Here is a 16239-nt window from a genome sequence, read left to right as displayed (position 1 = left end):
TTAATTCGAGAAACTGATTCTGAATGAAATGCATGGAATAATTTACATGATTTGTGTTTTGGATCTATTGGTATTTCCTTTTCTTCAGGCATTTAGTGCTGCAGATACCAAATTCACACCATGTTTTGAGACGCGTGGCAAATGAAATGGTATCGTCTAATCTATAATAAGAATTGTTCTACTCACCATAGAAACCAGTGTTATTCATAATTGTCAAAAAAAAAAAATCTGTAATCGATCAATTAATTATAATTTCATCCATAATTTTAATCAAACGAAACATAGTATTTATCTGTTACTGATCCAAAGTAAGCGCAAATCTTAAGCAACCTTCATGCCTAGGAATTGGTCGGGGTGAAGACAACATCCCAACAAAAAACGGCCTAAGATTTTTGGGTTACTGGTGTGTTTACGCTTTACATGCACAAAATATGTCAGGCTGAGAATCAACAATTACAAAAACGAAAGAATCCCACTCAAATTTAGGCGACGACTACGCTGATAAATTAACAGAACACCACAAGGCAAGGTACCTATGAAGAAAGAGACTGTTTACAAGTTCTTAGTGTCGAATCGTTGCGGACAATAACAAGGAGACTTGAGGTCTGCCAAATGTCTTAATATCTGTGCATTGTTTATCATCACTTTCATCTCACGACAAGATTCTCCTCGTTAAGTTTCTCTACTGTGTTAACCGTTCACATAGCTTGATTTGACGAAATAAAGAATTGTCGATCCTAACCTCGACATTTTATGATGTCTTTTGCTCCGGAATGGGCGAAAACCCAGGCAGGGCACGGTGGGTCTTGATTTGTTTAGCCTTCGCCAAAACCGATCATCAGATATAGATTCGTTTTCGGGTACGAACTTTAAATATTTTTTGAATGCAAGAAGACCACAAAACATAAAAAGTACCGCATAAATTCTTAAAACTACGTTTAGAACTCAATCGTAACAAAATTTAGACATTTACAAAAGCCACATATTTTCCCGAAGGGAAAGAAATGGTTGGAAAGTAGATATACACGTCTCTCTATATGAAGTAGCTAAGTGATGGGTTCTTTCTTGATCCGCCTTCTCCATACTGCTCGTTCCACTGTAGGAGCTCGTTCATGTTTCGTGACTCCGACGAAACACTTGCACGTACCTACATTTTGATGACAAAATACCAACATACTTTTCAGTTCCTCAAAGCTGAAACGATAGGGGTTTATGACTATGAGATACTAAATTATTGTGCAGATGACTTGAATTTGTAAGTGATGGATGGCATTAGTGAAAGTGAATAACACCAACTGCATTTGGTAAGCAGTGTGATCCTTGAACGAGTAAAGTTGGACTATGCCCCAACATTCCCCGCTTTTGATGAATATACCTGATCATGAGCAACTTTAAAATCATTCATACTCAGGGGACGGATATCCGAGCTGCTATGCAAGGCAGGCAACGGCATGTTCTCTGCTTGCGCTAACACTTTCTCCTACATTATTTCAAATCAGTTTTGACACATTAGATTGAACATGAAACCCGAATATTGGTATAGACTTGTAACTTGAACAAAAGTGAAAATATCCAGGAAAGCTTCACGAGGACAAAGAGGGCGCAAACCTTCTTCTCCTGCTCCAAAATTTCTCTAATGGGCCGATATGCAGCCATTACACACAGATTCTGCGAAAAGATTATGAAAATTAAGAAAGCTTTTTAGTAATATATAGAACAGCGATCATTAATAAAATTGCAGGTTTAAAAAAAACTCCAGAAGTTCCACGATATACAGTGGTGCACGGACCTTTAAATCACTTCCCGAACACCCTTCTGTCATTTTAGCAACTGCTTCGATATCAACTGTTGGATCCAACTCTTCCCTGGCTAACATCACCCGTAATATTTTTTCTCGGCTCTGAGAATCTGGCAAGTTGACCATCAGCCTGCACAACAAATTGAGAGTTAAAGTCGATGTTTGTGTAAATACATCAAGAACACCTTTCATTATGGCTTGGTAAAACACTAAAAAGATTTCTGCAGAGGTTAAGAAACAAAAGGACCTCCGTGGGAGCCTCCTAATTACAGCCTCATCAAGATCAAAAGGTCTATTTGTGGCGGCAAGCACTAACACTCGCTCTTTCTCCTTTGTGCGTAAACCATCCCAGTTCACCATAAATTCGTTCTTCATCACGCGCATTGCTTCATGCTCTCCAGGTTTTTCACGTCTGCTTAGCATGCTGTCAGCCTACAACAACACATAGAAGCGAGAAGCTAAAAAGTTGAGTGACATGGAGAAAAATAAAAAGAAATGCCGGTGAATTATACCAACCTCATCCACAAAAACGACACTAGGGGAAATTTTGCTAGCCAACGTGAAGACTGCTTTCGCATATTTCTCTGCTTCACCGAACCACTAGTCCCAAAAATAGAACATGTTGATCATCAAAACAAAAAAGAAACACGGGCAAGCAAGATTATCAAGCGCAAACAATAATGTACTTTTGACGTGATGCTTGACATTGATATGTTGATGAAGTTTGCACCAGCTTCAGTCGCAACAGCTTTTGCTAGCATTGTTTTACCAGTGCCAGGCGGTCCAAATAGCAATATTCCCTTACATGGCTGCCAAAGTAACAGTTGAGGATTGACTGAACTTCTAAAGATGCACCATAGTACAATTCAATTACCTTTGTCAACTGTCCTTTGCTGAACAATTCTGGCCTTCGAAGGGGCAACATCACCAATCCTTTCAAAGTCTCTTTAACATTTTCCAATGCCCCGATGTCATCAAAAGTAACACCAATATCACCAGGTGGGATAACCTCACTGAGGATTCTCTTCTCAAATTCATTTTCAGTAACCACGTCCTGAAACTAAAGCAGACATTATCCTTCCCAGGTTGTATGAAACAATCGGAAACCATCAAGTAAATTATATTATTAGTTATAGAGGGGCAGCAATGTTCACCTTAGAAGACTTTTTCACACTCTTGTTTTCATTTTGAAGACCCAGCAGAATGTTGAGCCCATAACTGATACTGCAATATAAAGCAAAAAATTAAGAGCCCAAACCAAAAGTAGCTAGCGAATTTTCTTTTCTTAAATCTCCAGTTATTCTGATTTTCGGTCGTATAACAAGTGTTAAACTCTAGGCAAAAAAAATTACCTTTCACTTGAAATTACAAGTTTTGACTCTTTGCAAGAAACCTCTGAACAATGCATTAAGTAATGACATAGAGCCCAGCCAGTCATTTTCTGAATACCTGTCAACATCAAGTCAATAATTTTAACATATGAATTTAAGTACATGGCGTCTCTCATTTGAAGCTTTAAGTAGTGTGATATCAACTGACTTTCAATAGTCAACACTTCGTCTTTAATGCTCAAAGTTTCCAAATCAGGGCATACAAAACCAACTTGACTTAGAACCTGAATTCACACAAGAAACAGAATAAGAGACTCAATGTGTGATGTCAACATAGATAACAAGTTTATCCATAGATTAAAATCAGATGGAAAATAATTCAGTCATATACAACAAAAGATTGGGAGAGAATTTTTAAAGTTGTGTATAATTATCAATCTACATTTTACTTCTTGGAGCACTTTAGACTCTCATATAAATTAAGTAAAGGGAGTAGCCAAGAAAAGGGCACAGTAAACAGAGGTGACTCACAGAGCGAATGCTACGAATATTTGACTGTGATTTCATTATTTCAATGTCTCGATCCAACTGGTTTTTCCAGTCTGATAGTACTGTTTCATCCTGTCAAAGTTCAACAACCTTCACAGCCTGCCTAGAATTTTAACAATAGACTCTCATATTAATGGAAACCAACATTGGATTACCTGAGGAATCTGTATGGGCACTTTGTTATGGAAAAGCCAGTTGAGCAGCTTCACTGTTTTTGGAGTTTTTTTACTTCTATCGTTCAGTCTACCAAAATTATCCTTGAAAAATAAAACTAAAACTACATCAAGGACCACAATTCATTCTGTTTCATGTGCAATCTTGAATAAGTGAATCAGATGAAGAAAAAATGCATGGCTAAATATCGCCTTCTTGACATAGTATATATGATTGTCATCACAAAAACTTTTTGAATCATTTCAAATTAGCGAGGAATGTGAGCTAATGCGGGGAGAGGAAATACAAGTTTAAACAGAATGAAAGTAAACACTTGCTAATTGACTTACCGGAAAGGTAAAGTTGAGCAACACAGTTTGCTCGCTTCCAAAATTTCTGAATAGCAATCCATCAGGATGAGACTGGAGTACATGGTAGGTTGTTTAATGTTATTTCTAGGAGATGAATGGATAATAAAAACATTAAATAATACTATCTTACCCTCTCTTTGGTGCTGTCTGTCTGAGTATGAGAAGCTATTACAACAAGATTTTCTGGTAAATTTTCGAGTTTAGTTTTGAGCCATGCACATGCTGTAAGACTTCCCACCAAAGATTTCTCAAAGTCTTTTACAAACAAAATTAACGGAGAGCTTTTACTTTCCAGAGAAGCAACCTACAAACTCTCAACAATTATTCATATTTTTTTCACAGGAACAGAGATAGAGCCAAGAATAAGTATGTTACAGAATAGCGAAATATAACTATATGCAAATTTTTTACCTCGAAGAGTTCATTTAGCGCAAACTTGTCAAAATCCTCGATGGGGCAATCAAGGCATAATTCGTCAGCTGCATTGAATAAAACCCCACAAAAACAGGATCGACGATACTTGTTCAGGGGTATAAAATGAAAGAACAGAAAAAAAAAAACAAATAATTACCGGCACAAAAAAAACCGTGATCCTTTTCACAAAGGCCCCCAAGATCAGTGCCACATAGGATTGTTTCATCAAATCTGACCCCAATATTCGAATAACTCTTTTCATAAAAGGCAAGTACAACCTTGCCTCTGTAACCGTAAACTGGACCCCTGCACAGAACATGCGTTATACCAGATGCACATAAGAACACATGCATAGCAATTAGTGCAATACCATAATCAGTCCAGGGCATTAAAAAAGTTGTAAACTGCATGTTCTAAATATCATGAGGCATGACAAGTGAAACACTGAATAGAAACATCAAAGAACCTCCAGATTTTCACCAGCACGCATCACAGGCACCAACCCTGATAATGAGACGCCAGGAGGGTTTTAATGAAGAAAATTCTGGCATGCACACTGATACGAGACATGAAGACACGGGTCATATTGACCCGAGAAGCCTGCTATCACACAAGTATATTCAAGGAGAAAGACCAAGACCAATGGGCCATAATGTCAAGCGAACAAGTGGGAAGAGGGGAGGAAAAGGAGGAGAGTGGAGAGTTTTTGAGATTCAGCTATGTCAGTCATTTTTTTTACTGTCACTAGCCTAGCTAGGGGAAGGATTATTCCTTTGTACAGAGAATCATTTCTGGGAAATATACTATCATTTCAATCCAGTTTATATTATCAATATATTAGAATTTCATTTTTTTCGTCGCTGCTTTTCTATTTTCTTCCATCCCTGTTACACTGTGGCCATTTGAAACAGTTACCTAACACACGCACATTCTCTCCTTCTCTCTCTTCTCCAGGGACACCAACAGAAATGTGTACTTTGCAGAAAACGGGAATTTGAAAGAATTTCTGGAACAGAAAGCCAATGTCCCTTTACATTTATGACAGATTTTGTTTGTGAACAAAACACGAACATAAAAAAAAGAAATGATTTCACTTCAAATTTGTCACATTATGACTTAGTATTAGAAAGTAGCTTATTAACCTCACTGAAGCTTGAGCAGGAGAACTTGACAATAAACCCACATATTTCACTCGGTCACCTGAAAATAAAACAAAGCAATTGATCAAACAGAATATGTTCTCAATCCACACTCAAACAAACCAACAATATACAAGGTTTTAATAAGATACCTATCTTAAAAACATAGTTTTTCGATGAAGCCATAGATGCATCCTGCTTAGGTTGAGTCTGGGAGCTTATATTAGAAAAACTAGCCGTATCTGCCTCTACAGTTGATGCTGCTTTCTTTAGCCGTTGCGATCTCCGTCTAGCATATACATGTTCTCCCTCATGCTTTGAAATTTCTTTTACAGAATCAGCTCTCTCTTTAGTTGGTCCCTGCGTATATTTAATTGATGCATGTTGATATAAAAAGAGAGATTTTACAGCAGACAATGATGAACTACTTGGTCAAGAACACAGAGAAATACACATTGGCGGAAGCTTACACCAGGCAGTATAATGCTATCAACTACTAGGAGCTTCGCACCAAAATATCGAGCAAGGGCCTTAATCAAGGTTTCCTGATATATTTCAGAACCTGTAAGAAAATCAGACACGATCAAGAAGGAAAAAGAAAATATTAATAGTATAACAGAAAATGCTGGGCTATACCTGCGGGGCCAGATAGTAAAATGCTTGAACACAGGGTCGGAAGATCTGTAGAATATCCTACCAATTTGCTACACTTCAAATGTATGTATGTTGGTCCAATAAGGGCATTCTTCGTGCATTCACTGTCAGATGTCATACGAATAGCTAAAGATCACACAACAAAGAAGGAAAACCCAAATATGGCATAAAAGAAATGAGGATAGCCTATGCCAAAGCAAAAGAAAATGTTAAAAAACAGGGACGCACTAACCATGGACCCACATTGCAGATTTACAGTAACAATAAGTTGGAAATTTCCATGTTTCAAACCTTTGAGTCCATAGACAATTTAAACAAGGAGGAGGAGAGATCGAAGGCGAGTAAATTACTCACCCCATGCATGTATATAGAAGTAAACAATTAATGTTTCATTTAGCCATAAATATTGAATATAATCACTAATGGTTGATATCAACCAAACAACTGGTCTCGCTCACACTTTACAAGCCATTTTTAAGAAGAAAGCGAGGTTTATGTTCACATAGATGCATTTGTTCACATACTTCAACAACCAGCACATTAACAGAAGCCTCAGTCATTCGACGATTATTTAGGTTAATATTACATATTTAATATGCCTCCATGACTATTAGTTATAGTTTTATCGATGCCATTGGTCAGGGAAAGTGCAAACGGCGATGGAGGAAGGTATAAAGATTAACAGGACATTGACAAATAATTTGATTACTTTACCTTAGGTAATATGGAAAGTTTTCAAATGAAATGTCACTATTTTTGCAATCAAGCAGTCCTTGTCGTAAGCCATCTTTAAATGCTTGGCGCCTTGATGATATCGAAATAGGAGAGTCATTATCATTGTGTTGATATGTAGATTTCCTATGCTCATTGAAGATTCTAAATATTGCCTCAGTACGTAATTCTTTTCTTGGCTTGCCATGGGATTCTAGCATGCTTACTGAAGGCAGCCGATTCATTGCAGAACTAATGTCATTGGAAAGTTGATGAAAAATCTGGTAGTAAGTCAAGGAAAACTGTTGGCTGATACAAGTTGAGGAAGCAGTGAGATGTAAGGTTGAATAATACACGAAACGTTCTAACTACTGAGAAATACTGCAACTTAGAAATATATCTTGGCAAAAGGATACATATGAATGCTCCCCAGTCGAGCTAAAAACCACCTCATCACCTCCATTGAGGTAAATGGTGGAATCTTTAGAATAAATTTTGCCATTGACTTTGACAGAACCATTCTTTCCAGTAATTTCAAGTAATGTAACTGATGCTCCACCCTAGGGATAAACAATAATTGATGCCACACTAGGCATCAAATCAATAAAATATCTAAACAGGGACAAATATTTTTCAAATACAACAACCAAGGTAACAAGGGAGGCGGCTATTCAATGAATTGGGCAGACAACTTGCATTTTTATTTTTGGGATTGTTTTATCAACTGATGGATGACTGCCGAATCTCTCTATTGTCACACCTAAAGGCAACTACAAGAAAAAAACAAAACATTTACCTCTGTCTCAATTTGTTTCAGACAACACAAGGATTCACTGACTTCTGGATCACGCACCAACAAGTCACATTGATTACCTTGGCCGACAGTGAAAGTAGGCCTCTCCATAACAACATGCGGAATCTGGATCGTGTTTTGTAGCAAAAGTAAGAAACTTAATCGAAATAAAGAAATATCATGAAATTGATTGAAAAATCATATGTCTACATGTGAGCACTGTGAAATAAGTTTCCCCCATGCAACACCGACGTTAGATTTCAGTTGACTTTTCTTCCTCCCATTCTCTATCGGCACAATGGAATTTACTTTCTCCGTATCAATCACAGTACCTGCATTCAGAGCACACAATTCGTAAACGAAAAATTCAATAACTCACCACAAAAACATCGAGTAAACTCGAGAATTATCAAAAACATCATGAAAAAACTCAAAGATTTACAGAACAAAACAAAACAAAACAAAAAGAAACCATAAAGAAAACCCAAGAACTTGCATAAAAAACTCATCAAGAAACAGAAATAGAAAAAATAAATTCACATGCAGCGCAAAGATCACACCGACGGTCAGCCAAGAAACTAAAGTCTCACTTTCAACAGCCACTTCCGGAGGTTTCTCCTGCTCCGCAGCTTCTACTTTCTTTAGGCAGCCACCTCCGGCAAGTTCATGCAGTCCACCATCATCTCTAACAGATTCATTTTCCGCCGCGGCCGCACTCACCACTTCCTCCGCAGACACCGAATCATTCTTAGATAAAGAAGACGCCTCGGGCAACTGTGCAAACAAAAACCCGCCAGAAATAAAAACCACAGAAACCCAAAATGGAAAAATAAAAATAAAACCAAATTAAACAAAATCCTACACAAGAAAAAATTCAACCTTGGGTCGTTTCCCGACAGGCAACGAAGAAAGTGAAAGACGGTGCTTAGAAGAAGAACTCCGCCTCGTTTCCACCATTTTTCTGATCTAATCTTTAAACAAACGCCAAAAATTTATTTTCTTCAGAGAGAAAAAATCATAAACGAACTGTATCAAAATGATCGCTGGATAACGGTAAAAGGTTGCCAATTTATACATGTTCATGCCTAAATATATTTTATAAAAAGCTTTGACCTCTTGGTTTCATTTGAAGAACAACTTTTTTTATGGCATTAAATATAATATATGATAAAATTTGTTTGGAGATTAATGAAATCTAAATATTAAAAAAATAAAAAATAATTATTATATACAAAAATAAATTTTTTTTAAAATTAATATTTGAAATATTTAGAAAAATAAAAGCCGGAATATGTAAAGTCCTTTAAATTTTTGTAGCAAATATTTTCTAAAATAAGCTCAAAACAAAATATGGTTTTAATATAAATATTCGTTTAAAATTTGTCACATAAAACCAATGTTCTAAAAAACGTGCTTAAGCAGAGCTTGAAGTTAGATAAAAACGCTCTGTTTCGAAGAAAAGCGGAAAAAAATAGTCAAACAATATAGTTTGACCGAATTGTGTAATTGATGCGTTTAATTAAGCGTGCTTAAGTATAATTAATCGCTTCTATTTATTTTAAGTTTTTTATTTTGAAAGTATGTCACTATGTATTTTTATTTTAAAATAATAAATTAGGTTCATAATTTAGATGTTTATTTTTTTATTTTAATTATGATTAAGCTTGTGACAATAATTTGACAAATATTTAACAATTTTTAATGTAGTCTAATTGCAAAAACAAATAAAGATTGTAATTTTGAGATTTTTATGTTTTTATAAATATGAGAATTAATGTATCAAACTTAAATTGATCATATTTATGTATTATTTTATCAATTTATTGGTTTGAGATAATTACAATTACATTAAAGATAAAAAACACTTTTTTCACGCTTAAGTCCGTGATAATCTCGCTTAAGCTTGAAAAACTTGGAGCTCGACATCTACGTTTCGGGACACTTCACGCTTTTTAGAACCTTACAGAAAAACTAATATTATTTATTTGACACCAAGGTCTTTATAGTTGGTAACTTCCAAAAGTTCCCTTTCCACGTTGCAAGGATTATTAGAAATTGCAGTAAATCAGGAAAAGCTTTGGCCATCCATCTGGAGATAACACACGAAGACTGAATGACCAAAACAAACCTTCTTAGCAATCCAAAGAAAAAAATCAACAAAAAAAAAAAAATACCCAATCCAAATATTAATTTCCAAACAAAGATTCCATCTTCAAAAATATAATAATTTTGGCTTGAATATTGTTACTCAAAATTATTATAAAATGCATATCTTCCCCCAGATTACACTCTATCAACAAATTTATTTAATAATACAATTTAGAAAAAAATATAATTTCATATGAGCAGGTCTCTTGTGAGACGGTCTCACGAATCTTTATTTGTGAGACATATTCACAATAAAAAGTAATACTCTCAGCATAAAAAATAATATTTTTTTATGGATGATCCAAATAAGAGACACATTTCACAAAATACGACTGATGAAACCATCTCACACAAATTTTTGTCATTTCATATTCTATACATGTTTTATGAGATTAATTAGAAGCAGTCGGGGTGATTAATGATTATAGCGGTTTAAATAATTTTTATGTTACTAACTTTTTTTTTGTAGTATATAAACATAGAGCAATAATCGTTCATGTTAGGAAAACAATCGAACTGCACTTTTAGTACAAAATTAAAAATATGCTACAAGGAATCAGACGTTCCAATTAATGTAAGAAAAGCTACAAACATATAGCCATAATAACCATTTAATTAACCATATAATAAAAAGAGCAAATAGAGGTGGTTGTCCCTCGCAACTTTTGTATTTAAATTTTTTCAGCTAAATTAAAAGTAATTTGACATAATATAAGATATGAAATCTTTTACAAAAATAAAAATAATTAATTCTTAGCATAATACTGCATTTGAAATATTTTTTAAGAATAATATTTCGTCGTTTATTTTCAAATTAACATAAAATGGTTATTATTGCCTGACCATTTAACATAAAGGAATAAAAAAAATTAGAAAAAATATTATTTAAAATCTTAACCAAAAAATTATCTAAAAATCATATCATTATATATATTAGATAAATACGTAAACAGAAGAATCTTACAAAACGAATTTATGCAGGATACATTATAATCATATTTTACACGAAATCAGTAAAAAAATTAATCTATAAATCGATCAAATAGTATCAATATTATTTTTTCTAAAATTTTTAATCAGTTTTTCAAAATACCATGTTATTATTATCCTATAAAATTAAATTATTTTATCATTACCATCTAAAAATAATTATTACAATATCATTCAAAACAAAAATAAAAATATATTTTATTTGCCAAAATATTATTATAGAATTTTTCAATATCTAAAAACAAAACAAATATTGATTTTTTTATTACAGGAAAAAATAGGAAATATATATATATATATATATATATATATATATATATATATATATATTAAATAAAAAAATCGTAGAGAAAAAATCTCATACAACAAGCAGCGCCTGCCTGCGGCTGCCATACTCAGTTTTCCCCTCTCAAAAACCCGAAAAACAAAAACCTTATCACAACTCGATCACATTCTTCGCTTCTCAGCTCCTCTCCTTCTTTTTTATCCATTAACTCTTCAAATTTCTCATATTTTAATTCACCCACCTTTCAAATTCTTCGTTTTTTTTGTTACTTTTTGGCACTCCATGGACTCGAAAGAAGGAAATTTGAATCCCAGCTCGGAGGTTGCTTCAGGTTCTTCTGTTTCTTATGCGTTTCCATCTTCTTACAGTACTGAAAATGAGAATTTTCAGAAAAAGAACGATGCTAACAATGATAATGATGAAAATAGTAAGAATATTGGTGGGAGTAGCGTCGATGATGATGAGGAAGAGGGGGGTTATGTGAGTGGGAAAGAGGAGTTTGAAGCGGGTTTGGAGAACCCGGTTTCAGATGGCCCTGATAGGGCAGTGAACGAGGGAGATTTTATTAGGGAGGAGAATTCTGATGGCCCCTTTGTGGATGCTTCGGGGTTATCTGATGAAAAGGTTGGAAATTTACCCGTTTCGGATGATGTCAAAAATGTTAAGGCTGCGGAGGGGAAGGATGCTGCGTTGATTCAAGATTCTGGATCTGTTTCTGCTGCAAGCGATGATGTTAATGGTGCTGAGCTTAATGGGGTTGTGAGCCCTGCAGGGAAGGGTGAACTAAAGAGTGGGGGTGAGGTTCAGGATGACAATTCAGGGAAGGAGTCCGAAGAGAAAGGCGAGATTGACAATTTGAGTATTAAAGATGCGGTTATTTTACCAGAGAATGAGGAGGTTACTGTTGGTCCAACAGAAGAATCGAAGGTTGTGGTTCCTGGTGATGTGAAACTCACATCTGAAGGGGATTCTGTTGTTGATACAATTCAGGTTGATGCTGCAGGTCCTGGAGTTGCTGTAGTTGGAGAGACGGGAGGAAATGGAGATGTAAAAACCATGGAAATGGATGCCCCTGCTGTTGGTCCAATGGAACAATCGAAGGTGGTTGGTCCTGGTGATGTGAAACTCACATCTGAAGGGGATTCTGTTGTTGATATAATTCAGGTTGATGCTGCAGGTCCTGGAGTAGCTGTAGTTGGAGAGACAGAAGAAAATGGAGATGTAAAAACCAAGGAAATGGATGTAGCTGCTGTTGGAAAAATGGAAGAATCGAAGGTGGTTGGTCGTGATGTGAAACTCACATCTGAAGGGGATTCTGTTGTTGATACAATTAAGGTTGATGCTGCAGGTCCTGGAGTCGCTGTAGTTGGAGAGACGGAAGAAAATGGAAATGTAAAAACCAAAGATATGGATGTCTCTGTTGTTGGTCAAATGGAAGTCGGGTCGAACAAGTTTGAACCTGCAGCTGAGAATAATGCTGACGCTGAGGAGCGAAAGCCACTGGAACCGGCCCTTGGGTTGAACAAGTTTGAAAAGTTAGGTCAATCAGTTGCTACAGATTTGATTAATGGAGTTCCTGGGGGCACAAAAAGCGGGGATTCTGTTGACAGAAGCGGGTATCTGAATGTGGAAAATAGTGCGGAAAAAGAAGACGAAGGATTTAAGCCTGTTATTGTTTCTGAGGCATTTGAGAAAGGCATCACATCCAACGTCAACTCTGATAGAGAGGTCATGCCTACAAATGAAACTGTGCAGATCAATGGTGAACAAGATTTTGGTGTTATTAAACTAGCTGATGGAGTATTTGAGGAATCAAAACTGGCCGATACTGTTGAATCTAAAGCTGTACATTCTCAGGAAATTACAGAATTGGAAGGTGAAGAAGTTGAGCCTGTTGATTCAATGTCAGAAGGTGATACTGATGGTATGATCTTTGGGAGCTCTGAAGCTGCCAGAAAGTACATCGAGGAATTGGAACAAGAATCAGGTGTGGGTTCTCAGGCAGGTGCTGACAGTTCATTTGAGCATTCTCAAAGGGCTGATGGCCAAGTTGTTACAGATTCTGAAGAAGATGCTGATACTGATGATGAAGGAGATGGTAAAGGGTTATTTGATTCTGCTGCCTTGGCTGCACTATTAAAGGCTGCAACCGGTGCTGACTCAGATGGTGGTAGTATTACAATCACATCTCAAGATGGGTCTAGGCTTTTCTCTGTGGAGCGTCCTGTTGGTTTGGGATCTTCACTTCGGTCTTTGAGACCTGTCCCTGCTCCCGCCCCAAGGCCAAACCAACCCAATCTTTTCAGTCCTTCTACTTTTACAGGTGGAGGAGAGTCTGAGGCCAACTTGAGTGAAGAAGAGAAAAAGAAACTGGAAAACTTACAGAAAATCCGAGTAAAGTTTTTGAGGCTTGTTCATAGATTAGGTGTCTCTCCTGAGGAATCTGTGGCTGCCCAGGTTTTATATAGACTTGCGCTTCTTGGGGGAAGGCAAAACAACCAAACCTTTAGCCTTGATGCTGCCAAGAGGATGGCATTACAGCTAGAAGAAAATGAAAGAGAGAGCTTGGATTTCTCCATCAACATTCTGGTTCTTGGAAAATCTGGACTGGGGAAAAGTGCTACCATAAATTCAATATTTGGACAGGATATGTCTCCAATTGATGCATTCGAAGTGGGAACAGCATCCATGAAAGAGATCTCTGGATTTGTTGATGGAGTTCAGGTTCGTGTATTTGACACACCTGGTCTCAAGTCTTCGGCAATGGAACAGGCTTTCAACCGAAACACGTTGTCTTCTGTAAAAAAGTTCACTAAGAAATGTCCCCCGGATGTCATGCTTTATGTGGATCGGTTAGATGCACAAACTAGAGATCTTAATGACCTCCCACTCCTGAGGACCATCACTAGTGCTCTTGGCCCTTCCATCTGGCGAAGTGCCATTGTCACCCTCACTCATGCTGCTTCAGCTCCACCAGATGGACCTTCTGGCGCGCCTATAAGCTATGAGGTTTTTGTCACTCAAAGATCTCATATTGTTCAGCAGTCGATCGGGCATGCAGTAGGTGATCTACGGATGATGAGTCCGAGTCTGATGAATCCGGTTTCTCTTGTGGAAAACCATCCGTCTTGTCGGAAAAACAGGGATGGCCAGAAAATACTTCCTAATGGTCAGAGTTGGAGACCTCAATTACTGTTGTTATGCTACGCGATGAAAATTTTATCAGAAGCAAGCACACTCTCAAAACCTCAAGACCCATTTGACCATCGCAAGATTTTTGGTTTTCGTTCTCGCTCACCACCTCTTCCATACATGCTGTCATCAATGTTGCAGTCTCGTGTTCACCCAAAACTTCCATCCGATCAGGGTGGAGATGGCGTTGATTCTGATGTGGACTTGGATGAGTTATCTGATTCTGACCATGAAGAAGAAGATGAGTATGATCAGCTTCCACCATTTAGGCCTCTCAAGAAAGCTCAGTTGGCCAAGCTCAGCAAGAAACAGCGGGAGGCATACTTTGAAGAGTATGATTACAGAGTTAAACTTCTCCAAAAAAAGCAGTGGAAAGAGGAATTGAGAAGATTGAGAGCGCTTAAAAAGAAAGGTACAAATACTACAACTGACTTTGGTGCAGAGGATGATAATAATCCAGAAGCCGCAGCTCCTGTGGCAGTTCCCCTACCGGATATGGCTCTGCCACCTTCATTTGATGGTGATAATCCATCTCACCGATACCGCTTCTTGGAACCAACTTCACAGTTTCTTGCACGGCCTGTTCTTGATACTCACGGTTGGGACCATGACTGTGGCTATGATGGTGTCAACCTTGAACACAGCTTAGCTGTTGCTAATCGTTTTCCGGCAGTATACACCATTCAAATCACCAAAGACAAGAAAGATTTCAGTGTCAGCTTAGATTCCTCTATTGCAGCCAAGCATGGAGATGATAACAGCACGTCAACCATGGCTGGCTTTGATATTCAGAGTATGGGAAAGCAACTCGCTTATATCATACGGGGCGAAACGAAATTTAATAAGTTTAAGAAGAATAAAGCTGCTGCGGGGATATCTGTGACATTTCTTGGTGATAATGTTGTCCCTGGTGTCAAGGTTGAAGATCAGATTACACTAGGAAGACAATATGTTTTAGTAGGCGGAGCTGGTGCTGTCAGGTCTCAGAATGACACGGCATATGGTGCCAATTTCGAGCTGCAACGCAGGGAGAATGATTATCCGATAGGCCAGGTTCAGTCTACATTTAGCATGTCTATCATCAAATGGAAAGGCGATTTAGCACTCGGGTTCAACACTCTGGCTCAGTTTTCTGTGGGTCGTAACTCGAAGGTGGCAGTTCGAGCTGGAATCAATAACAAGCTCAGTGGTCAGGTCACTGTGAGGACAAGCAGTTCGGAACATATTTCTCTTGCATTAGCAGCCATAATTCCTACTGCCATTTCCATCTACAAAAAACTCTGGGCTGGTACCAATGAGAAGTATTCAATCTATTAGTTTATCATTATATTTTGTAGTTGCATTATTTGTTTTGATTACATGCACCAAGCAAGACTATGACTGCTACTGTGTCTTCTTTTTGAATAATCATGGCATAATTTCATGTTTGATTCTACTTGGTTTCGTGTTCTCACGTGGATCAATATTTTTTCTATATAGTTATCTTTGAGATAGTAAGTGTGTGTTTTACTCTCCGTTTCGAATTTATGCTAAGCTTGCAGTGGGTTTCGAGCCTAATTTTGCAGGGCTTCGTTCAATGAATGCCGCTGATGAGTTGTGATACACAGAATTGAGGAAAGAAAACTTTTCCGCAAGCTTTTACTGTATTATCATTATCATTTGATAGTTAATTGGGGTTAATTTCGAACTAGTGTGCCGTAAAGTTATGTT

At 37.0% G+C, this 16239-nt stretch overlaps 2 protein-coding genes across 4 annotated transcripts; one reads left to right on the top strand and one right to left on the bottom strand.

Moving 5' to 3' along the window:
* Positions 1-905: 905 nt before the first annotated feature.
* Positions 906-8972, bottom strand: LOC140830434 (uncharacterized). 3 transcript variants are annotated; one of them, XM_073193732.1, is made up of 28 exons: positions 8793-8972; positions 8637-8687; positions 8504-8534; positions 8124-8245; positions 7917-8039; positions 7537-7680; positions 7124-7401; positions 6392-6513; positions 6226-6317; positions 5908-6115; positions 5759-5816; positions 4774-4922; positions 4614-4681; positions 4333-4506; positions 4182-4253; positions 3834-3935; positions 3661-3750; positions 3338-3413; positions 3151-3247; positions 2953-3022; positions 2673-2858; positions 2485-2607; positions 2315-2398; positions 2046-2230; positions 1790-1928; positions 1609-1668; positions 1376-1480; positions 906-1147 (listed from the first exon to the last, which is right to left on the bottom strand). In XM_073193732.1, exons 1-28 carry the CDS (start codon positions 8868-8870, stop codon positions 1034-1036), a joined length of 3201 nt encoding a protein of 1066 aa, XP_073049833.1. In that variant the 5' UTR covers positions 8871-8972; the 3' UTR covers positions 906-1033. The 3 variants fall into 3 exon arrangements, with proteins under 3 accessions (XP_073049833.1, XP_073049832.1, XP_073049831.1); XM_073193731.1 differs by having other exon boundaries at positions 2673-2852; positions 8504-8687; XM_073193730.1 differs by having other exon boundaries at positions 8504-8687; positions 8793-8971.
* A 2434-nt stretch (positions 8973-11406) lies between these two features.
* Positions 11407-15964, top strand: LOC140830433 (translocase of chloroplast 159, chloroplastic-like). Its single transcript, XM_073193729.1, has one exon. It carries the CDS (start codon positions 11620-11622, stop codon positions 15844-15846), a length of 4227 nt encoding a protein of 1408 aa, XP_073049830.1. The 5' UTR covers positions 11407-11619; the 3' UTR covers positions 15847-15964.
* Positions 15965-16239: the final 275 nt, after the last annotated feature.

This window comes from Primulina eburnea, chromosome 4 (assembly GCF_022965805.1).
Source record: "Primulina eburnea isolate SZY01 chromosome 4, ASM2296580v1, whole genome shotgun sequence".
Classification (NCBI taxonomy): Eukaryota; Viridiplantae; Streptophyta; class Magnoliopsida; order Lamiales; family Gesneriaceae; genus Primulina; species Primulina eburnea.
Note: the sequence above shows the minus strand (reverse complement) of the source record. Positions and strands in the feature narration are given on the sequence as shown.